The sequence below is a fragment of the Vulpes vulpes genome, chromosome 1 (assembly GCF_048418805.1).
Source record: "Vulpes vulpes isolate BD-2025 chromosome 1, VulVul3, whole genome shotgun sequence".
NCBI classification, from domain to species: domain Eukaryota; kingdom Metazoa; phylum Chordata; class Mammalia; order Carnivora; family Canidae; genus Vulpes; species Vulpes vulpes.
This window is the reverse complement of record NC_132780.1, coordinates 140,304,495-140,327,379: the sequence shown is the minus strand read 5'-3', so window position 1 is coordinate 140,327,379 and position 22,885 is coordinate 140,304,495. Positions and strand designations below refer to the sequence as shown.

General features: G+C 47.3%; 1 protein-coding gene and 1 pseudogene across 2 annotated transcripts; both read right to left on the bottom strand.

Moving 5' to 3' along the window:
* Positions 1-2,106: 2,106 nt before the first annotated feature.
* LOC112914167 (small ribosomal subunit protein eS24 pseudogene) lies at positions 2,107-12,130 on the bottom strand (annotated as a pseudogene).
* Positions 12,131-14,380: 2,250 nt separating this feature from the next.
* On the bottom strand, positions 14,381-21,607 carry RPL7L1 (ribosomal protein L7 like 1). 2 transcript variants are annotated; one of them, XM_025990924.2, is made up of 7 exons: positions 21,290-21,607; positions 20,573-20,681; positions 19,515-19,678; positions 18,375-18,512; positions 17,101-17,210; positions 16,696-16,910; positions 14,381-16,264 (listed from the first exon to the last, which is right to left on the bottom strand). In XM_025990924.2, the coding sequence occupies exons 1-6, from the start codon at positions 21,328-21,330 to the stop codon at positions 16,702-16,704; spliced, it is 771 nt and encodes a 256-aa protein (XP_025846709.1). In that variant the 5' UTR covers positions 21,331-21,607; the 3' UTR covers positions 14,381-16,264; positions 16,696-16,701. The 2 variants fall into 2 exon arrangements, with proteins under 2 accessions (XP_025846709.1, XP_025846710.1); XM_025990925.2 differs by having other exon boundaries at positions 19,515-19,675; positions 21,290-21,604.
* Between the last annotated feature and the right edge of the window lie 1,278 nt (positions 21,608-22,885).

Genomic DNA, 22,885 nt, shown 5'->3' with positions numbered 1-22,885 from the left:
CATACATACATATATACATACTCTTTAGGGGCATCTGGCTGGCTCAGTTTGTAGACCATGAGATCTTGATCCCGGGGTATAAGTTCAAGCCCCATATTGGGTGTAGAGATTACTTAAAATGAACTCTTAGAAAAGAAACAAACAAACAAAATAAAACCCCCAAAACCAACCTCTTTATAAATGCCACTTTCAGTGACACTAAAACTAAATTTTAGTTTAGTTAGCTAAATGGCTGTCATTTTGACCCTGAAACTTCACATCTAGGTATATGCCCTAATGAAATGAGACAAAGATTTATGCACAAAAATGTTCTTTGAAGTATTATATTCCAAAAGCAAGAGAAACAATGCTGGGGGAAGGACTAAAGGAATTCATATTTATCTATATTAGTGAATCTTATGAAGCACCTTTTAAAATCATGTTTTCAGGGGCGCCTGGGTGGCTTAGGCAGGTTAAGCACCTGCCTTTGGCTCAGGTCATGATCATGGGGTCCTGGGATGGAGCCCTTTGGGCTCCCTGCTCAGTGGGGAGCCTGCTTCTCCCTCTAGCTCTGCCCCTCCCCCTCCCTCTCCCTCTGCCCTTGCTCTGTCTCTCGTTTTCTCTCTCAAATAAATAAAATCTTTAGAATCATGTTTTCAGAGAATGTTTAATGACATGGGATATAGGACAGTTTGGTTCAGAGTGGGGACTGTAAGGCCAGAACACCTGGCTTTCCATTCATCATTTAGTAGTTGTGTGATTTTCTCCCAAATCATTTACTTCCCTAATCCTGACTTTCCTCTCTGTACAATGGGAGTAATAATACTTCAAAGGAATCCTGTGATATTTAGACAAGATAATCTGTGAGAGCCTTAGTGCCAATCTTTTACATAAGAAGTAAGTCAATGTTCTTTTTCTCTCTATATATATGAATATACATGTGTATATATGTATATTATGTTACATTACAACAGAGTTCAAATAAACAGGATACAAATCTTGTTTTTTTTTTTTTAAAGACTTTATTTATTTATTCATGAGAGACATAGAGAGAGAGGCAGAGACACAGGCAGAGGGGGAAGCAGGCTCCATGCAGGGAGCCCAATGTGGGGCTCGATCCTGGGTCTCCAGGATCAGGCCCTGGGCTGAAGGCGTTGCTAAACCGCTAAGCCACCAGGGCTGCCCCCAAATCTTGTTTTAAAAATGATTTTATTTGAGACGCCTGGGTGACTCAGCGGTTGAGCATCTGCCTTCAGCTCGGGGCATGATCCTGGGATCTGGGATCAAGTCCCACGATCAAGTCCCAGGATCAAGTCCCACATCAAGATCCCTGTGGGGGCCCTGCTTCTCCCTCTGTCGGTATCTCTGCCTCTCTCTCTCTTTGTGTCTCTCATGAATAAATAAATAATTAAATCTTTAAAGAAAATGATTTTATTATTTGACATAGAGAGTGCACACGTAGAGCAAGAGGGAGAGCCACCCCGGTGCCTGAAAGCAGACCAAATATTAAGGTTTTTTGTTTTGTTTTGTTTTTTGTTTTTTTAATTTGAGAGAGAGCAGGAGCAGGAGCAGAGTGGAGGGACAGAGGGAGAGAGAGACAGGTACCCCTTGGGTCAGGGAGCCCGATGTGGAGCTCCATCCCAGCATCTCAGGATCATAACCAGGCCAAAGGCAGACACTTAACTGAGCCATCAGGTGCCCCCCACCTTTTTTTTTCATTTGTGGTAAAGTACACTTAATATAAACTTTACCATCCGAACCATTTTTAAGTGTACAGCTTGATGGTAGTAAGTGCATTCATATTGTTGTGTGAACATCACCACCATCCAGCTCTAGAAATATTTTCATCTTGCAAAACTGAAACTCTGTCCCCATTAGATACTAACTCTCCATTCTGTCTCCACCCCCCAGCCTGTGGCAACCACCATTCTGTTTGCTGTCTTTATGAGAGAAACATACAGAATTTGTCTTTTTGTGCCTAGTTTATTTCACTTAGCATAATGTCATCCATTATGTTGTGGTAAGTGTTAGAATTTCTGTCCTTTTTAGAGTTGAATATTCCATTGTATGAATATACTACATTTTGCTTTTTTTTTTTTTTTTAGCATTCTTAGTTTATTAATCCTCTCATGAAAAATCTTGCACAATCACCACAGATAAAGCCACTGCAGAATCTTTACTCCTTCTGTTGTCCAATCTCCAGCTCACTTTTTTGCCAGCACCAATATTGGCTTTTGCAGTCCCCCTGACTTTCTTCATTCTGTTTTTGCATTCCTTGTGCTGTTTTCCTGACATCTTTTTTTTTCTCATACAGGCCGTGTCTTGCAAGTCTATGTTTGGGTTCATTTTTCTTTGTGTAATCCAAGGAATCATAAATCATGCCAAAGCCAGTTGTATTGCCACCACCAAAATGGGTTCTGAATCTAAATACAAATATGACATCTGGTGTGGTCTTGTACATTTTGGCTAGTTTTTCCCGAATTTCTGTCTTAGGTACTGTTGCCTTCCCAGGGTGAAGAACATCAATGACCATCTGTTTCCACTGAAGTAGTCAGTTGGTCATGAACTTCCTGGTGGATAGTTACTGTGTCATTTATGATGGCAGCCGAGCTTCAAGCAGCTGGGGAGGAAAAGAGACCCCTCATTTTGCTTCTTATCCAGTATCTCTCAATGGACATTTCTCAATGGTTGCTTCCATGTTTTAGTATTATTGATAAGGCTGTTATGAACATGGGTGTATAAATATTTCTTCAAGACCCTGTTTCAATTATTTTTGTATATGTTTCCAGAAGTAGAATTGCTAGATCATATGGTAACTGTTTTCAATTTTTTAAAAAGATTTAATCTATTTATTCGTGAGAGACACACAGAGAGAAGCAGAGAGAGACACAGGCAGAGGGAGAAGTAGGCTCTTCACAGGGAGCCAGATGTGGGACTCCATCCCTGGACCCAGGATCATGCCTTGAGCTGAAGGCAGATGCTTAACTGCTGAGCCACCCAGGCATCTCTGTTTTTAATTTTTTTTCAAGTTTTTTTCATGTTTTTAATTTTTTAAAAAGATTTTATTTATTTATTTTAGAGAGAGAGATAGGAGAGAGAAAGAGAGAGAGAGAGAGAGAGAGAGCATAAGCATGGGGGAGTGAGAGAAACAGCCTCTCTGCTGAGTCAGGAGCCTGATGTGGGGCTTGATCCCAGGGCCCTGGGATCATGACCTGAGCTGAAGGCAGATGCCTAACCAATTGAGGCACTCAGGCGCCCCTGTTTTTAATTTTTTGAGGAACTGTCAAACTGTTTTACAGAGCATCTGGACCACTTTCTATTCCTACAACAGTGTACAAGGGTTCCAGTTTCTCCATATCCTTGCCAACACTTGTGACTTTTTTTTTTTTAATAGTGGCCATCCCAGTGAGTGTGAAGTGTTATCTCATTGTGGTTTCGATCTTCATTTCCCTAATGATTAGTGGTGTTGAGTGATGTGGGAAACAAAGACAGAAGAAAAATTATTAAATTTCCTTACTATCTATAGCCTATTGACAAGTCCTGGAAACAGGCAGAGTGACATTCCTATAGGTGCTCAACTGCCTTTATATCCATATTGACACTTTGCTAAGGGCAAAAGCAATCCTAGCCCAAACTGACCCACCCCACCCCCGCCCCAGGATTCTATAAACCTACTTTAAGATATAAAAATTCCTTTAGAAATTTCCTTTATCTCTAACCATCCCAAGATACATGGTGGCAATTATCCCTCAAGCAAAGGTCCCACCGATACACATCTGAAGGGTCTCGGGACAGATTTTATTAGATGGTAATAAATGACCTTTTCCTAACAACAACTAGCCCCTTCAAGGTCCTGGAAACCTTGCTTCCAAAATTCCTTAGAGATTCGTTCTCCCTAACCCCCTCCCAACTTGAAAGTATATAATGGGCCACTCTTCATGACCCGGGTGCAGCTCCTTCTGCCCAAGGTCCTGTCCCTGTGCTTTAATTAAACCACCTTTTTGCACCAAAGACATCACCACAAATTGTGGTGAATTGTGGTGAATTGTGGTGAATTGTGGTGAGAATTGTACCACAATTCTCAAGAATTCTTTCTTGGCTGTCAGCTCACATCACTGAGCATCTAAGGTTCCCTGATAATACATCTGTTATGCTAATTTATTTATTTATGTATTTTTAAAAGATTTTATTTATTTATTCATAGGAGACATAGAGACAGAAGACACAGTCTTCTTAGGAGAAGCCTGATGTGGGACTTGATCCCAGGACGCTGCGTTCACGACCTGAGCCAAAGGCAGACGTTCAACCACTGAGTCACCCAGGGGTCTCACATCCATCTTTCCTAATGGGAATTACCTCATCCCTTTTAAGTCTAGGGACTCCTGGGTGGCTTAGCGGTTGAGCCTCTGCCTTTGGCTTAAAGCGGGATTCTGGGATCCCCCACGAGTCCCACATCGGGCGCCTGCAGGGAGCCCACTTCTCCCTCTGCCTGTGTCTCTGCCTCTCTCGGTGTCTCTCATGAATAAATAAATAAAACTTAAAAAAAAAAAAGAAAAGTCTAGAAAGTCCCACCCCCCGCCCCTCTAGACAACCCATACATTCTACTCTTTCTGTGGTGTGGAGTTTAATCCCCACAACCCCACCACCACTTAACTCTATGGGATTACTTTTGGTGTATGATAGAAGATATGCATCTAAATTCAATTTTTCCCCCAATGAGCTCATCGATTATCCCAGGATTATTAATTGAAAAATCCTTCCTGTCACTTATTTGTGAAACCTTCTCCATGTCAGCATCTTTTATGTTGGCGGGTTTACTTCTTGCTGGCTCCCCACCTTCTTTGTGCTGGTGCCAGCCTCAGCCCATTTCCGTCGGGGGCTGCTTTAACAGTGGTTGGCACCCTCGGACGTGGGCAGGGGCCCCTGCGGCCGCGCTCCCGCCGCCTCCCCCGGCCTGGAGGCCTGCGGCGCCACGTGTTCCCAGGCGCAGCCCGCGCGCAGGTGCGCTGGGTCCCGCCGGGTGGGGGCGGGGGAGGCAGGTGTCCCTAACGACTCTCCCGCCCTCCAGCCTGGGAAGGAGCTGGCCCGGGCTCCGTCACCACATGACACGGGGGAAGGAGCCCTCTGGCCTCCTTGGGGTTTTGAGACCTTCGCAGGGATGGGGTGGAAGCAGAGGCCGGGGCCAGCCTCCTCCCCTCCCCGCTGCGGCAGCGGCTGCGGCCAGCTCCAGTCGCTGGCCCACCCCCAGCTCCCGGCCCAGGCCGGCTTGCAGGCTTCCTGTGCCCCGTCTCTCGTAGGTCCTCTGCTTCCGGGAACCCCAGGAATCTCCCTCGGAGGCCAGTCTTGCCGATCCTAAAGACGCCCTTGCCCCGCGCGGTGAGGATGGCCTGACTCGCCGGCCCGGAATGTCAGAGCTGAAATCCTTCTCTGAGCTCCTCACTTGGGATTAAACCTGCCATTTGCTGACCCGCTGCAAAGAGCCAAGGACTGTTTACAGACCTCTCTTTGGATGCTCACAACCACTCTATTGGGTGTTCATTTCCCTGTTTACAGCTGGGGAAACTGAGACTCAGAAAAACGAAGTTCCATGGCTGAAGTTTCCCTGGCAGCAAGCAGTGTGGCTGGGAGTTCACTACAGGATGTGTTAACGGGTCTCTCTCCAGGTGTCTTTTTACAAGGTTGGCCTCTAGGAGTACCCATCTGAGTGCCTGCACGCGGCAGATTATCCCTGTCTCCCCCTTTTTGGTCATATGCGCAGATAGAAAATCAAGGGCCCCGGGTGGTGCAGTGGTTAGCACCGCCTTCAGTCCAGGGCGTGATCCTGGAGACCCGGGATCGAGTCCCACATTGGGTTCCCTGCATGGAGCCTGCTTCTCCCTCTGCCTGTGTCTCTGCCTCTCTCTCTCTCTCTCTGCCTCTCATGAATAAATAAAATCTTTAAAAAGAAAATCAAGGGCCCTTCTACACTGACATGAGCCACATAGGATGTGGAAAAAGAAAATTAAGGAAATGTAGTCTGATTGTAATTAGAAGATTGCAACCAGAGAGGCAGAGATCAGTATGTGTGTGTGCTGAAAGAGTACATAGAAGTCTCTTCCACTTACTACTGACAGGGGTACTTATTTCACTGATCAGATAAAAATCCTACCATGATGGTTATAATACAAAATAAAAATTAGGGGATCCCTGGGTGGCTCAGCGGTTTGGTGCCTGCCTTTGGCCCAGGGTGTGATCCTGGAGTCCCGGGATCGAGTCCCGGCGTTGGGCTCCCGGCATGGAGCCTGCTTCTCCCCCTGCCTGTGTCTCTGCTTCTCTCTATGTCTATCATGAATAAATAAAAATCTTAAAAAAAAAAAAATCACCTGGGAATGCCTGGGTGGCTCAGTTGGTTAAGCATCTGCCTTTGACTCCGAACATGGTCTCAGGGTTTGGGATCCAGCTGCCTTGTGGGGAGTCTGCTTCTTGCTCTTCCTTTGCTGATTCCCCTCAACTCGTGTGCTCTCTCTCTGTCTAAAAATAAAATAAAAATCACCTTAATGTTTAATAACAAAGAAGTAGCTAAATCAACTAGGGTGCCTCTATATGATGAAATATTATGCAGGCCTTAAAATATCCTTGTCATTTATTGGTGTCTGTGTTATGCCAGGAATTAGAGCTGGGGATAATAAGACAAAATGAGATGCTTCCAGCAATCAAGGAAGGAGACAGGCTCACAAACAGATAAGGGACTTGGAGCATTTATAGACGTCATGACTGAAGTGTGTGTGCAGGGATAGACACTGGGGTGCTGAGAGAGGGAGATCATCCTTCTGAAGTTGCTGTGAGCATTAGGAAAAGTGATTTAGAAGATGACCCGTGATGGGCACCTGGGTGGCTCAGCAGTTGAGCATCTGCCTTAGGCTCAGGGCTTGATCCAGATGGAGTCTTGCTTCTCCCTCTATCTGTGTCTCTGCCTCTCTCTCTCTGTGTGTGTGTCCCTCTTAAATAAAATCTAAAAAAAAAAAAAAAAAAAAAAAAGATGACACTTGAGCCATGTCTTGTTTCTTTCTTTCGGTAGTTTATAAGGACATGGGGTGGGGGTGGGGGATGTCTCAGTTATGATGCTAATTTAAAGAGGATTAAAGGATGCACATATAGTATGATCTAAAGTTCAAGGGGCCACGGCACAAGCTTTGGCTTGCTCAATACCACGTGCAATTTACATGAGAAAGAACTTAGAAAGTTTTATCTTGTGTAAACAGTTTTATTTTGGGTTTTCTGACGCTCACCACCAAAACTAACCCTAACTCAAATCCACACTATGTCCCAGGGTCCCAGCAGGAACACACATGGGGAATGTGAAGAGAGCTTAATAATAAAAGGACTATAAGAGCGTGGGTGCGGTCTAGGGAACCACCGGAGCTGGAAGAGCACCCCAGAGCTGCTAAAGGTGGGAGCCAGCACCTGGGTCTGAAGGGGCCAAGGGGGGAGCCATTAGGGGAACCCAGAGCCCGAGAGAGCCGTGTGCGGGCGGGGGGCGGGGTGCCTGGCAACAGCTGGGACCCCTGGTCCAGGGACACGGTCTATGTTGAGCCAGCAGCTAGAGCCGCGGGAGAATTCGGACTTGGCTCCTCCCATCTTCTGCCCCGGCTGTCGCTCCGCTATCTCCACGGGGGGTGTAGGCCTCCCCTGATGCGGTTCAGCTTCCCAGGGACAGGGCTGGCGTGTGCGGCCGCGGGGGGGGGGGGGGGGGAGGGGGTACGGACACGGGGTTCTGAAGGGTCACAGGGAAGCACCTCTTTTGTCCAGATAAAAAATCCATGCCCCATGGGGATCGTTGGGTCGGCTCGGCGGTTGAGCGCCGCCTTCAGCCCAGGGCGTGATCCTGGAGACCCGGGATCGAGTCCCACATCGGGCTCCCTGCATGGAGCCTGCTTCTCCCTCTGCCTGTGTCTCTGCCTCTCTCTCTCTCTCCCTCTCTCTGTGTGTCTCTCATGAATAAATAAATAATCTTAAAAAAAAAAAAAACATGCCCCAGCACCGAGGACACACGGTGTCTCATCAGCTACCATGTAATTGAGAGGGGACAGCGATTTGACCATACTCCCGTTGAAACCTGGAATGCTAGCTATCACCAGTACTCTTTACTTAAGTTAGCAGGAGAAAGCTGGGGTTACAAGGTCTGCTTTCACCCTCAGTGAGACACTCTCCTCATCCTTTGCCAGCACCGGTTTCTTTACCTGGTGGGTGGGTGACTCGAACTTGTATTCCTATGGGGTCTGAGTCCTTAGGTGGTCTTGACTTCTTGGGTTGCTGGTTTTCTGTGGACCTGGACTACTGGTTGGAGGATTATGAAGAAGCACCTCAGTGAATGCCCTGGGCTCCAGATCTAGCCCCATCTCTATTGTGCAGTGGCAACCTAATTTTCTCTAGGAATTGGGCTTAATCAACCGAGACATTACAGAGGTATCTTTCTCTGCCTACTGGATCAGTAGCAGGAGAAACCAAAATGTCCAGGGCCCACCTCAGCTTCCAAGTCCTCAGGACTATGACTGTTGCATGGTGGAAGTGTTTCTCCCTTGGGTACTAGGATCATCAAACTCTCTGAGTCCTTTCCATTATTGGAATGGGTTGAAACAAATTCTTTAAGTATGATAGTGAAGAGCCTCCTATTGTCCCCACCTCTTGGCTGTATGTGTGGTTATGGTTTAAAGAATACACTGCACCCAGTAGGACGGCCCCACAGTCTGGCAGGGTGAAGTTTCTCAGCTATGCTCTAGATGAGTTTTCAGCAGGCCAATCCACCATCCTATCTTGCCAGAGCTTTTGGGTCATGGGCACATGGTAAACCAGTGAGTGCCTTGGGAGTGAGCTCATTTATACATTTCTTTGGCAATGAAATGTGTGCTCTGGTTGGAGGTGATGTTATGTGGAATGCCATGGTGATGGGTAAGGTATTCTCTCCATCAGAATACCTGAGGCTGGCAGGATGGTGGTGCTGATGGAATCACTGGAGGCAGAGAAGGTGGTGGTGCTGACAGAAGCACTGGAGGCAGAGAGGGTGAATTCATACCTGGAATATGTGTCTGTTCTCATGAGGATAAAGCACAGCCCTCCCATGCTGGGAGGGCCCAGTCAAATCAGTCTACAAATGGATGAGAATGGTGCCTCATCAGGGACCCAGGGTTGGGATGTAAGATGGGCCCGCAGCACTGGGCACAGCCAGATTCGCCTCAAAGAGGGGAAGACTATGTTACTGAACCAAAGCATAACTTCCATCCCTGCCACCATGGGTCTATTGAACAGGGCCTGAAATGCCTAGGAAAAGAGGCTGACCAGAGCACACACAACTCTACTTGTGTCCAATGGTGACCATTCTTCCCATGTCTTTTTGTGAGGTATTATAGCTACCTTGCCTTTGGCTGTTAAGCATCACCACCTTGCCTTTATGCTATCAGGATACTATATTATTCTGGTTGAGATTCTATAATCCAGTTCCACTGAATCCAGTGCCCTCCAACAGCATCTCTAGCCTACAGAGGACAGCCATCAGAGCAAGTCAAGGATGCAGGTGGCTCTCACCAATGCATTTCTTCTTCTTTCTTCTTCTTCTTCTTCTTCTTCTTCTTCTTCTTCTTCTTCTTCTTCTTCTTCTTCTTCTTCTTTCTTCCCTTCTTCTTCTTCTTTCTTCCCTTCTTCTTCTTCTTCTTTCTTCTTCTTCTTCTTCTTCTTCTTCTTCTTCTTCTTCTTCTTCTTCTTTCTTCTTTCTTCCCTTCTTCTTCTTCTTTCTTCTTCTTCTTCTTCATCTTTATTCTCCTTCTCCTTCTTCTTAAGTAAACTCTACACCCAATGTGAGGCTCAAGCTCTCGACTCTGACAGCAAGGGTTGCATGCTCTACCGACTGAGCCAGCCAGGTGCCCCTTAGCAATGCATTTCTTAATGCTTTGGCGAAGGGAGGGTTTTCCAGACCCCCTTAACATATATGTGAAGGGTGGCTAGTCAGGTTGCACACAATAAATCCAGTCCAGCATTCCCACCCTTCTGAGATTTTGGATTCCTTCCTCTACAGTATGCCAGGGAAATTCTGGCATTTCAAGTTTACTAACTGTAGGCTACCATTAAGTCCAGGCTTTAATTAACCAACCTCATAGACTATTAATGCCTCTCTCAGGTGCTCGAGCCAAACACATTAAATCCCAAATCCCAGATGAGCATCCATGGCCTTGAGTTTGGCCAAACTGAGTCTTACATTCCACCCTCCTGGGTCTATTTCCCTTAGAACCCATTCCCACACATACTGCTGTGGCTCCTGCCAAGGCAGTTTAGCAAGGTCTATAACCCCTTGTCTGGGCGTACTCTCAGCGTGGGCCCTGTGCTTCTCTGCCCAGACTGTTCTGAGATCTAGCTTGAGAAGAGCCAGGGAGGATTGGAGGTGGGGAGATCCTGAAGCTGATGTCCAGAGGGACAGAAGCACCACATGTCTGCCAGAATGTCTCCTTCTCAGAGTCCCGCCCCTCCCCCCATCAGTGCCCTATGTGAGCCTCCTCTCATGCTACCCTAAAGGGCTGGACACCTTGCAACTTGGCAATGCTTAGGATGACATCAAGGTGCCAGTCCTCAGCCACTGGAGCCCTCCCTGCCTGTAGGAGATGAGGGACTCCTCCCAGGTGCCATCAAGGTGTCCTGTTTACACACTCACATCTCCTGTCAGACATTGATCATGTCCAGTTCTCCTTCCCTTGTGGCCTTCAGAAGCCAAGTGAGTCCAGGCCATAGTGAGGATGGGCCACAGCCATGTTGCCTGCCATCTCCCCATCTCAACAATGCAGTATTCTCCACTTCACCCTGCCACCCCCAGTGATAATCTGAGTGATGGCGATACACCTGCATGCAGTGGATTCTCCGGGGGCATTTTCCCTCGGCAAGGAGGCTTCCTCTGTCCTCTTTGAATTTATGATCAACCCAATCTCAGTATTCTGTCTGAGGCTGTTCCTGGAGCCAATTCCATTTTGGGTGAGTGTGGACAGGAGGTAGACGATGCATATATATTGGGTAATTTGAAGAGAATTTAATAAAGGGACCATTTATAGTGGTGTGGCAGTATGACAGGATATCTCAAGGGATAATGCAGTACCTGGAACTGGCAATGAGCCTGAAGGGGTGAGAGGAAGGAGCAATGCAGGGCCCCAAAGCTGGAGACCTGGCAGAGGGACCCTGTGGCCCATGGGAATCCTGGAGGGAGGGAAGTTGAGGAATAAGTATCCTGACCTCCTTCTCCTTCTTTCTTCTGCTGGGGCCCTCACTAGCCAAAAGCAAAGCCAGAGGTTAAGGGAGCCTATTGCAATGTCTGTAGACATTGGTGTGCAGGAAACTCAGTGGATAAGGGTGGAGAGAGGATCTGGTGGGGTCACAGAAGGGAGTCACAGAAGGCAGTCAGCACAGTCAACCATCTGATCAGAATTTTAATAACTGTCTTTGTGGGCATCCCAAGACATTTATGACATTGACATTTATAAAGACATTTGTGGAATGTCTCTCACTCTAAGGTCTGTTCATTTCCTCCAGATGAGATTCAGAGTGAACCTTCTGGGCAGGAGTACCACAGAAGAGATGTAGTATTCCCACGTCCATCGTGTCCTCAAGGCATCACATCAGGAGACACATGGTGCCCGTGAGACATTACTTTGATAATGTCTACTTTATCTGTTTGTTCTGTTAATAGTAATTAGACTGAAAAAAAGTAATTAGACCTTGATTACAGGATGAAGGCAGTGCTTGCCAGATCCGGCCAACTTTCAATAAACTTAGAAACCTGAGAATAATCGGCACTGACTTTCCAGAGAGCCAGAGGGACTGTAGAACACCTGGTCTGCTTTCATCTTTTCTCATCCTCTTTGAAAATACCAGGCACAGAGTCTTGTTGGCAGGAAAAGGGGAGAGTGGCGAAGCTCTGCCGTCACTTAACTCCCAGTTCTCCGGAGGCCACTGGAAGTCTCTCCGCAGCTATTTTCTGTGTGGAGCTGCGGAGTCAGGCCAGGCTCGGAGATGATCCCCTGGCCTGGCCGTCTGTCGCTACACGTGCCCTGCAGGTACACACTTACGCACAAGTGTGAAAATAGGTATGGACTGGGGTGCCTGGCTGGCTAAGTCTGAGGGGCACGCGACTTTCCATCTCGGGGCCTGAATTCGAGCCCTAAGAGATTACTGAAAAGAAAAGAAAGAAGAAAAAAGAAGAGAAAGGAAAAGAGGTTTGTAGGAGGAGCCTATGCCCCTGTGCCAAATTGGGTCTTTTTGCCAGCATCATGATCATGCGTGGCCCGTTCTGTGCAAGTCTTGGAGTTCCTTCTAAAGCACTGCACGGGGGCAGCCCCCGGTGGCTCAGTGCTTTAGCGCCGCCTTCAGCCCAGGGTGTGATCCTGGAGCCCCGGGATCGAGTCCCACGCCGGGCTCCCTGCATGGAGCCTGCTTCTCCCTCTGCTTGTGTCTCTGCCTCTCACTCTCTGAATTAAAAAAAAAAATCTTAAAAAAAAAAGCACTGCCACGTTGCAGGCTCTGGTGTGGGCTAGTTTTCCGTGTGCGTGGAGCTGGTCGCGGCTCTCAAGTGCCCCCCCTTCCTGGGCCGGCTTGGTACGCTCCACGAACCCCCTCCATTGCCTCCGATGGTTGCACCCACCGCCCCGGAAGCGATTCGCGCTGCTGCGGGTGAGGCGGAGCAGCGGCGCATGGAGCGGTCCGGCGGTCGGAGCGGCCTGGGCTGCGGCCCCGCGCCCGCGGAGTCGGCCTCGGCATCAGTGAGCCTGGCGCAGCTCGTGCAGCTGGTCCAGCAGGGCCGGGAGCTCCCTGGCCTGGAGAGGCGCCACATCGCGGCGACCCACGGCGAGCCCACGGCGTCGCAGCTCCCGCGGAGGCCCAAGCCCTGGGAGGCTGCGGGGTCGACCGCGGGGTCGACCGCGGGGTCGGCCGAGGCCGCCGCATCGCCGCCCTAGACCACGGGCCCCGGGTCCCGGGAGACGAGCCGCGTGGACGAGTCCTGCTCGGCGGACGCGGGATTGCGCCTTCTCGATGGCCCGCAGTGGGTTTCTGAGGCTCCATGTCCTTTACCTCTTGGACCCGGAAGGCGGGGCTGTGGCCTGCGTCACCTCGGACCCCGGATACTGGCCATGGTTTTTCATCTTTTGTGCATTCGCCCGGACTCATCTCGGCTGGACTTAAGCCTCCTGGGAGTATAATCGGGGTCGTCTGTATCCGTATTTCTGAAGCATGATCCTCATTAAATTTTTAAAATACCCAGTTTCAGCCCTTATAATCGACAAACCTCATACTTCACTGTCCCCGATGCATAGATATTTTCATTTTATTTTTTTATTTTTTTTGATATTTTCATTAAAAAAAAAAAAGATTTTATTTATAAGCACAAGCAGGGGAGGGGCAGGGGGAGAGGAAGCAGCAGACTCCTCCATGGGCAGGGAGCCGGGGGGTGGGGGTGGGGGGAGGCTCTATCCCAGGACCTGAGATCACGACCTCGGCAGAGGTCAGATACTTAACAGCCTTTCAGGAACCTTTTTTTTTTCCTTCTTTCGTTTTGTGAGAGAGGTAGAGACATAGGCAGAGGGAGAAGCAAGCTCCCCTCGGGAAGCTCAATGGGGGGACTCTATCCTGGATCCCCGGATCACGCCCTGAGCCAAGAGAAGCTCAAGCCCTGAGCCACCCAGGCGTCCCTATGTGTTTTCCTTCTTACAATGCTACTGAAGACGCACACAGAATTTTATTAGTAATGGAAGAGGACCTCAGTGTTTATCTTCAGGTTCAGCTTATTCTGGTGGTAATGGAAACGAATTTGGGATCCAAACGCTGTTGATTTTAGATAGCCATTGTCTAGATCAGCAGCTAATAAAAGGTTTGATGATTACACTTGGCCCCAGAAGGACTTCAAAGATACATTAAATCAATGAAATCCCAAAGCATTAAAAAAGCCAATCAACAACAACAAGTCTTAGGACTCTTTGGTTCAGGGAATTAGTAAGGTCAGGCTCCAAGTTTAGAACAGAAGAAAAGCTCCTACAACCACTTTCTCAAGTTTGTCTCTTTAAACAGCCCACATGGCTCACAGCCCCTACTCTTGCTTCCTGAAATTAGTTGGTTTTCCCTACACCTAGAACATATATATATGGCTTATGGTGTCAGGAATGGGTGTTGGTGGCCATGAACCATTCACATAAGCATATACTATGTACAGATTATACAATAAGACTCTTTTTTTCCCCCAGAAATACAGTTCCACAACTTGTTCAAGGAATGGTATATCAGTACATGACACAGAAGTACATTAATTTTTAGAACTTAGAATTTTAAGTTTAAAGCTATTATATTGCTTAATCCTTTGAACAACTGTGAGGCACACATGCTAGACTAGCTAGCCCCATTTTGCAGGTAAGAATGGAAATATTCCTTTATTTAGTATAAAACAGATCTGTGATAGAAACCCTGGGCTTCCAACATTCACAAATGCTCTTTTCCCATAGCTTTTCCTTACGTCATTTAAAAGTAATTTGATTTCACAATGCTTTAAATATAAGTGTAAGCTCTAACATCTATTCCTGGCAGGTTCTCTTGAGCCAACCAACCTAATTAATTACCTCACAACCTGGCACATTTTAAGGCATTGTTGTATTTCTAACTCAACCTCACGGTTACGTTTGAGGGCTGAATGAGCCAAAAGTACGGCAAAGCTGATCCTTTAAGGGACCAGGGGACACAACGGTTGTGTGTTTTCAAGTCTTACCTATGCTGGCACACCTTCACCAACTATTCAGATGGCAACTGAAGCAACAAAGTGACACAGATGATCAACACAAGCAAGATCAGATCCCCGTTTTCTAGGTCTCATGACCCCAAGAGCCCTAGTGTTGGTCTGCTACATTGTTACCAGCAGGGTAGACAGCAATACTTTTGTTGAAGTCTAGACTATGCAAGGAGAGGGTCCAATTAAGACTGCCTAAAGCCTAAAAGACCTAACAGTACTACGTTCATCCATGCCAAACCAAGAAAATTCCATCCTGAAGCCCAGCAGAAACAAATGGTGGGCATTTCTCAGAGGTAGATGGTACATGGGGCTCAGGAAATCTACCAGTGTTCCTTTTTTTTTTTTTTTTTTAATTCATGAGAGACAGAGAGAGGCAGAGACACAGGTAGAGGAAGAAGCAGGCTCCCCTCAGCCTGATGTGAGACTTGATCCCCAAACTCCAGGATTACACCCAGAGCTGAAAGCAGAGCTCAATTACTGAGCCATCCAGGCATCCCTACCACTTTTTTTTTTTTTTTAAAGATTTTATTTATTCATGAGAGAGAGAGGCAGAGACACAGGCAGAGGGAGAAGCAGGCTCCCTGCAGGGAGCCCGATGTGGGACTTGATCCTGGGTCTCTAGGATCATGCCCTGGGCTGAAGGCGGTGCTAAACCACTGAGCCACCGGGACTGCCCTACCACTGTGTTCCTAGGAAACACCCAATTGGATTCAAGGGGAAAAGCTATCTTGGTAAGCTTTGGTCTTTCACAGGCCATGAGACCAAAGACTAACAATGTCAGGGCCCAGGTGACCAATACAGGTATTGCAGGACTTCCTTACATAGGTGCATGGATCCCTAAGAAGAGTCTATGAACATACAAAACTTCCAAGCAAAAATCTGAGTGTATAGGTTTTCTGGGAAAAGTGCTATTCCCTTCTCATAGACCTAAGAACAGGTTAAGATCCTGAGCTAAAGCAATGGACCAAGCCAATGGCAGGCTAGGTGAAGGATGCCACCAAATACACTTCAGGGGCCAGCCAAGTGTGAGAACTCGCAAAGCTGTCACCAAAAATTTAGAACACGGACTCACAGCAGAGACAGCTGAGCACTGTTTTTGTGCTCTTCTTTGTAACTATTTCAAGGTCTGTCCAAAACAAGGCCCCAGAACCCCCAGGTTCAAGTATGTCCCTGAGCTTGGTCCACTGCCGTCTTCCATTAACGTTTGGGTATTCGTTCACCATTAAACCTCAGAACAAAAGATGTGACGCAGCAGGACTCCTTCTATGGCATGAGTCCTCTGCTGATTTGAGAGGTGGCAGTGGCAGGCAATGTGGAAAATACACTGGAATTTTTCCTTGAAACTGCTGTGGTCAGAAGTGCCTGCCAGGAGCATCATCATCTTTTCCTTGACCCTCCCTCTAGTTTCTGAAGATATAGCAGAAAATAATCTTCTTTGAAGATACTGGTAACAATTCCAGAAGACAAAACACATGCCACCAATGCACTGTGCTTCCAGATATTCTGAGGAAGAAAAACACAACTTCATTAACATAAGTTTAATGAAAGCAACTCAGATTAATCACAATAAGCAATTTCAAAAAGTTAAGATACTTTCAACAAAATAGATGGTTTAAATCTTCATGTCCTTTTTGAAACTGGTTTTTAATATTCTCTCCCCATTTCCAGGTAAATGACCACAGCGATACAGATTTTTTTTTGCTACTCGACATTTTCTAGCCTTTAATTGTTGGATACACATAGTGTCATGTCCTGACCAGGCAGTCACTGTTCTAAGCACATTTCCATGTTAGACTGGTAGCTACCAGTCTTCTCTCTCCCCCCATTGCTAGAGTTACTTTTTAGATACTGGTAAATGCAAAAACAATTTTTTTTAACTGGACAGACATGGCCCATCAAAGCCAGCCAAAGGGCAGTTTCCAGCCCTGCCTCACCTGGGTTTAATTCAGCTGCCGAATGAGCTGATTGATGCTTTCACCTCGATAGCCAGGTAAGCCCACCTCCTTGAGGAAGCCCACTCTGTTCTTGGTAGCATGTCGGGCCATTGAGAGGTGGAAAGGACGTAAGAACGCAGAGATGGCCTGGAAATTCTTCCCCGGAAAGGCAATTTCATGAATGAGGTCTTCCAAGCAAATAACACCATACTTCCCTAAGAAACAAAAGGTACAGATTCCTTTATTCAACACTTCTCCAGTATATATTATGAGGCTCTTACGTGCCAAAGCTGGGCACTCTGATAGGTTCTTGGGACCCCAAGAAGATATGACCTAAATTCCACACCAAGAAGACCAGAGATCCTTGCTTTGTACCCCAACTGACGTGTAAAGTGGAACACTCACCCAGATGCTCCTCAATCACTGTGTTGTCCGTCAAAGGGATGGTTTTATTCTTGACCTTGGCTTGTCCACGTTTCAAGATGAGTTCCCGGACAGACTTCAGATTTGGAAATCTATGTGAGGCAGAATGAAGTACAGCCTTATCAGCCCCTGGCACTCTAACCGACACTGGCCTGTCTCAGTCCTGCAGCCTGGCCAAGGAGAGATTTGTCCACACCCCCCTTCTTCCCACCAAGAAATCTGTTATCACACTACAGCTGGGACGCTTGGAATTACACAAGTGAAGAAGGTGGTCAAAAACCAGAGTGGCCTTGACTAGGTAATTAGAAATTAAAATTTATGGATATAAACATTCACCACGAAAAAAAAAATTTACTTTCCCAGGCAAAAATAAAATAAGCGCTGGCTTACAGTTCATGACTCTCACCTTATATAACCCTTACTCAAGATGGTGCCAGAATTTGAAATTAAATCCAGGCTATGGTGATCCCTGGGTGGTTCAGCGGTTTAGTGCCGCCTTCGACCCAGGGCGTAATCCTGGAATCCTGGGATCAAGTCCCACATTAGGCTCCCTGCATGGAGCCTGCTTCTCCCTCTGCCTGTGTCTCTGCCTCTCTCTCTCTCTCTCTGTCTCTCATGAATAAATAAAATCTTAAAAAAAAAAAGAAATCCAGGCCTTTGCTAGGTTTTAATATTTGAAGGAACACTACTCTTACATAAACACTGCCCCAAGCTGTTTGAAGACCCCCCCCAAATTAATTTCTTTCTACCCCTCTTACTCAGCCTCAGCCTACAAGTGAACAAGCCCTGCCACGGTACTGCTCATGGCACATTATCAGCAGCTCTGCTACCTCCTGTTCTACCTGTCCCACGTTCCAAGGTTCTACGGCTGGCAGCTGATTTCTGGTGACTGTGGTCACAACAGAATAGTTCTTTTTTTTAAAAAATTTTTAAAATTTATTTATGATAGTCACACACAGAGAGAGAGAGAGAGAGAGAGAGAGAGAGAGAGAGAGAGAGAGAGAGGCAGAGACACAGGCAGAGGGAGAAGCAGGCTCCATGCACTGGGAGCCTGACGTGGGACTCGATCCCGGATCGCGCCCGGGGCCAAAGGCAGGCGCTAAACTAAACCGCTGCGCCACCCAGGGATCCCACAACAAAATATTTCTTCAAGCACCAACACAAGCCTCAGAGAAGAGTATCCCATGCATCGTAGTGTTCTCATCACGCTCAAATACAATCTAATATGAATCCACACACCCAAAAAATCTTCTCACCCCCAGGTCACATAAGGTTCCACTATCCGCAGTGTCTTCATGGTCTGGGGGGTTACTCTGAAAAAGACACCACTGAAGATCTTCTTCAGGCGCAGCCTTGCAATGGTCCTCTGTACCAGTGAACTCACCCCATTAATCCTGAAATGAACAGCAGAGGCTTTATTCAGTTTACGTCAGGCCAGCAAGCAACTATAAAATGTTTGCCACTACAGGGCATCAAGAGAGCAAGACACAGACTATGTCTAACAGGTCAGGAGGTGGCAGCTATGTAAACAGATCATTCTCACATGATGTGGAACAATGCCTGAGGTGCTATAAGAACACAGAGAGTGGCCCTGATTCGGTGTGTGTTGGGGGTGTGTGAGTGTGTGTGTAGGGCTGTGCACGTCAGGCAAAGGAAGCTGGACTTGCTGCCCTGGGCAGTAACAGCACAAAGACTTTAGGGAAAGGAAACACAATCACCTTTCTTCTTTATGATCACTGAGGAGAGCATATAGGACAGATCTGAAAGTGTGACATCAGAAGCAGGGAAACTTAGGAAGCTAATGCGACAGTCCAGGAAAGAGATTATGGGAAGTGGTAGGAAGGTTAATAATGAGGACTCAAAAATATTTAAAGCACACACTTTTCTGGTTTGGGTGCCTGGGTACTGGAAAGAGGGAGGCAGCTGTACATGCAGGTAGACTGGGTAAAGTACAATTAAGTGAGAAAAAAGCTTTATGAACTCTCCCCAGCACTAAATATGTTCCATTTACTTGACCTTGGTTCAGTTCCTAGAAAGAAGCCTTGATTCTCTCAATTCAGGACTTTCTGCATCTATGCCTGGAAAGCCTTCCTTGAAATTTGTGAATTCCTTCCATGTTTGCAGGTCTCAGCTTCAAGGCCCTGTTTTAGTGTCCTGAACCAGTACTGCCCCAACAACAGTCAACCTTCACAGCACTGGGTGTATTTTCGTGTCTGTTTGCCTAAGGTCACTCTCCTTAAACCTTAAAGACAAAAACCATGTTGTGCTTGACCCTGAATTCCCGGCACAACTTGCCATAGTGTCTTAAAGCCTATTATAACTCACTTCCCCCAGAAAGGAGTCTAAAGCTGAACCAACAATTTGCTTCAGCCTTGGGAATGTGGCAAGTTCCCCACCTTTGGATGCGTACAATGAAGGCCAAGGAATGTTTATCTGGCACTTCTAAGCCATGAGGTTTCACTTCCAGGCGTCTGAGGCGCACCCTGTCACGCTGCTGCCGCCAGGAATCATGTAGGAACCACTCCAGTCGCTTAAACTTGAGCTTTTTTCCTTTATTCTGCTGCAGAGAAGGGAGACCATCATCACCATTTTGTGCCTTTATTTTTTATTTCTACAATAGTAATTCATCAGGCACTCTTGATTGAATGTATTTTCCATTATGTCCTGCAAACCTAAGCAAACAAACACCTTCTTTTCTATTTAAAGGAAAAATGAGGTACCCAAGTGAAGATGGAAATGTGAAAACTCTGAAACTCCTAGGAAAAGCCTCTGATAAATAAACAAGTTAATTTACATGCTGTTAGCCAGCGTTTACCAACACATATTTATGGAACCTAACACTGGGTTAAGCATCATGAGGTACAGAATAAGCATGAGCTTGTTTCATTTTCCTGACTTCAAAATATCTGTTTTCCAAAAACGTTTATCAAATAGCAAAAAACTGTTTGGCACCTTTAAGAATAATATTATTTTCTTCCAGGTACACAAGCATGTGTGGTCTTTCATATCACTTGGTATGAACCTATAGTACAATCTCCACTCCACTTTTTCCTTAACAAACTCTACTGCATTTTGCCTGCAGAAAGCGTTTCATAAACACCTGTTAAACGAAGACACGAACCGTACACCTGTTAGAATACATGGCGACAGGACTGTCGACGACGCCAAATCGAGTTTAACACACCCTACATAGAACTCACCAAACACACATTCCAATTCCCCTCTCTTGGTTCCCCATCATTACCTCTTTCTTAAAAAAATTTTTTTTTTTAATTTTTACTTATTTATGATAGAGAGAGAGAGAGAGAGACAGAGGCAGAGACACAGGCAGAGGGAGAAACAGGCTCCATGCACCGGGAGCCCGACGTGGGACTCGATCCCGGGTCTCCAGGATCGCGCCCTGGGCCAAAGGCAGGCGCCAAACCACTGCGCCACCCAGGGATCCCCTCATTACCTCTTTCTTGTTCAAAAGCGCCTGCTTTGCTTGAGTGGCTTTAAGGGCCTGATAAGCCTTCCTTTTTTTCAGGAGATTTTCTGGAACCAAAGGGATCTTTTTTCTTTGCCTGATAAGAAAATCGCAATCAGCTAAAGTGTCTAAAAAGCAAACCTTAAATTTAATTCTGAATCATCTCTTCGGCTTCGAGAAACCTTACTCTCTTCAAATTCCTAAAGCCAGACTTCCCTGAAACCTGTGGTTTCTGACTTTAGTCCTCAAGATGGACCCCTTAACATTCCCTCGTTCCTAAAGCAGTGAAAGGTCACGAACCCTGGGGCCACTGGCCCTCACTAGGCCTCCATGGAGCTTTTACTGCCACAGCCTTTTAAAGACACTAGCAGCTACGTGATTCTAGAGAAACCCCGAGGGGTTAGGATGGGTGTAGACTCATCTGCAGGGGTAGTACTTGCGTCAGGCTGAGCGAACCCAAGTCCGGCACTCTTCAGCCCGCCGCCGCCGCTCCAGGTAACTCGGGCTTGACGGCGGCTTCCTCCGTCTGACCCAGCCCGAACCCTACGGCTTTACTCCTCATCCCACCCTTTGAAATCTGGAGTCTTTTCTCTTGTCCTTCCTTCAGTCCACAAGAACCCTTCTATTCGCGCCGCGGAGGAATAAACACCGTGGATGGCACCAGATGCTCAAGACCCCACTGAGATTCAAAGCCCGAACACTCACTCTTGCTCCGCCATGTTTCCCGAGCAGCGGCTACTGCTCATGCGCAGCCCCACCACGTGGGGAAGAGAGGACCGCTCTCGGTTTGCTTGACCATAGAGATGGGTCTTCTAGCCCTCGGAGGACCGCCCCCGACAGCTGGCGCCGTTAGCTGCCGCTAACACAGATTCCGGCCGAAAGTTGCACAGAGCTTCCAAGCACTTTAGGATCCGTGTCATCTTCATAATCCGCTCTCTTCGTTTACTAGATTCGTTGAACACTGGTGGCAAGGCTTATAAACAAGGAAACGCTTCCCAAGTTGCATCTGCGACTTCCGGTGTGGAAGGCGCGCCCCTCCTCCGACTTCCGGTCGGCGGCGCGAGTTCGAGGAGGACTGGGGCGGCCCGGGTGGCGCAGCGGTTTAGCGCCGCCTTCGGCCCGGGGCGTGATCTTGGAGACCCCGGATCGAGTCCAGCGTCGGGCTCCCTGCACGGAGCCTGCTTCTCCCTCGGCCTGTGTCTCTGCCTCTCTCTCTGTGTGTGTCTCTCATGGATAAATAAAATCTTAGAAAAAGAGAGCGGACGACAGGCTGGCATGATCGGCTTTTTGCTGGGTGGGGAGGGCTGGGGCCGTGACTTTGGCTCGTCCGTGTGGGTGGAGGTGTTCGTGGACGACTCCGCATGGTAGACAGTGCGGCTTCTATTCCATCAGCCCGGCCCAGTCAGTGGGTCCCGGAGCAAGTTATTTAACCTCTGTACCTTGGTCTGCTTTACCCATAAGATGGACCTACCCAATAGCGTTCCGAGGATTCTGTGAAATATTCCATTTAAAGAGCTTAGCACGATGTCTGGCGGTAAGCAGGCAGACGCTATGTTGGATTGAAGAATAGAAATTCCTCCTTGCCCGTTTCGGGATCTTCCTTATATACCTCTCAACACCCGGAATTTGCTTCCTTCTTTCCCGGTCTTCATAAAACAAGGAAAAAAGCCCACGTTCTGTCTTCTGGAAACCCCCAGTGCAGCGTGTCTCCAGCATTTATGCATTGTAGTCACCTGAGGGTCCCGTTAAAATGCAGATTTTCATTCAGTAGGAGGCCGGGGGTTGATATTGTGCAGTTTTAGCCTGCTCCCCGGTGATGCCATGCTTCAGGTCTATGGGCTGAACTTTAGCAAGACTCTAGTGTCTTTCTCTGAATTCCTTCAATACATTATTATATTATATATATAATAATGTTTTTAAGATTTTATTTACTCATGAGAGACACAGAGACATAGAGGGAGAAGCAGGCTCCCGGCGTGGAGCCTGATGCAGGACTGGATCCTAGGATCTCGGTACCAAGACCCCAGCCAAAGGCAGATGCTCTACCACTGAGCTACCCAGGTGCCCCTAACACATTATTATATTTTAAACATTTCCTCATGATACTAGGAGGGCACCTACTAGCAGGGACCATGCCTGCTTTGCTAATGGTGGTTGCTAAAGGTCTAACATAGGTTTCTCAGTCTTAGCCCTGTTGGCTTTTTTGGGCCAGATAATTCTTTAGTATGGGGGGCTGTCCCATGCATTGTGGGATGTTTAGCAGCATCCCCAGGCTTCTACCAACTACATACCAGTAGTATC

Bases quoted from the DNA above. Each gene is read 5' to 3' on its own strand.
- RPL7L1 (XM_025990924.2), bottom strand. From the start codon at position 21,330: ATGAGCAGTAGCCGCTGCTCGGGAAACATGGCGGAGCAAGA. The intron at 20,682-21,289 runs GTGAGTGTTCGG...TTTTCTTATCAG, and splicing joins GGAAACATGGCGGAGCAAGA to GCAAAGAAAAAAGATCCCTT. The intron at 18,513-19,514 runs GTGGGGAACTTG...TGTTCATTTCAG, and splicing joins TTCATTGTACGCATCCAAAG to GATTAATGGGGTGAGTTCAC.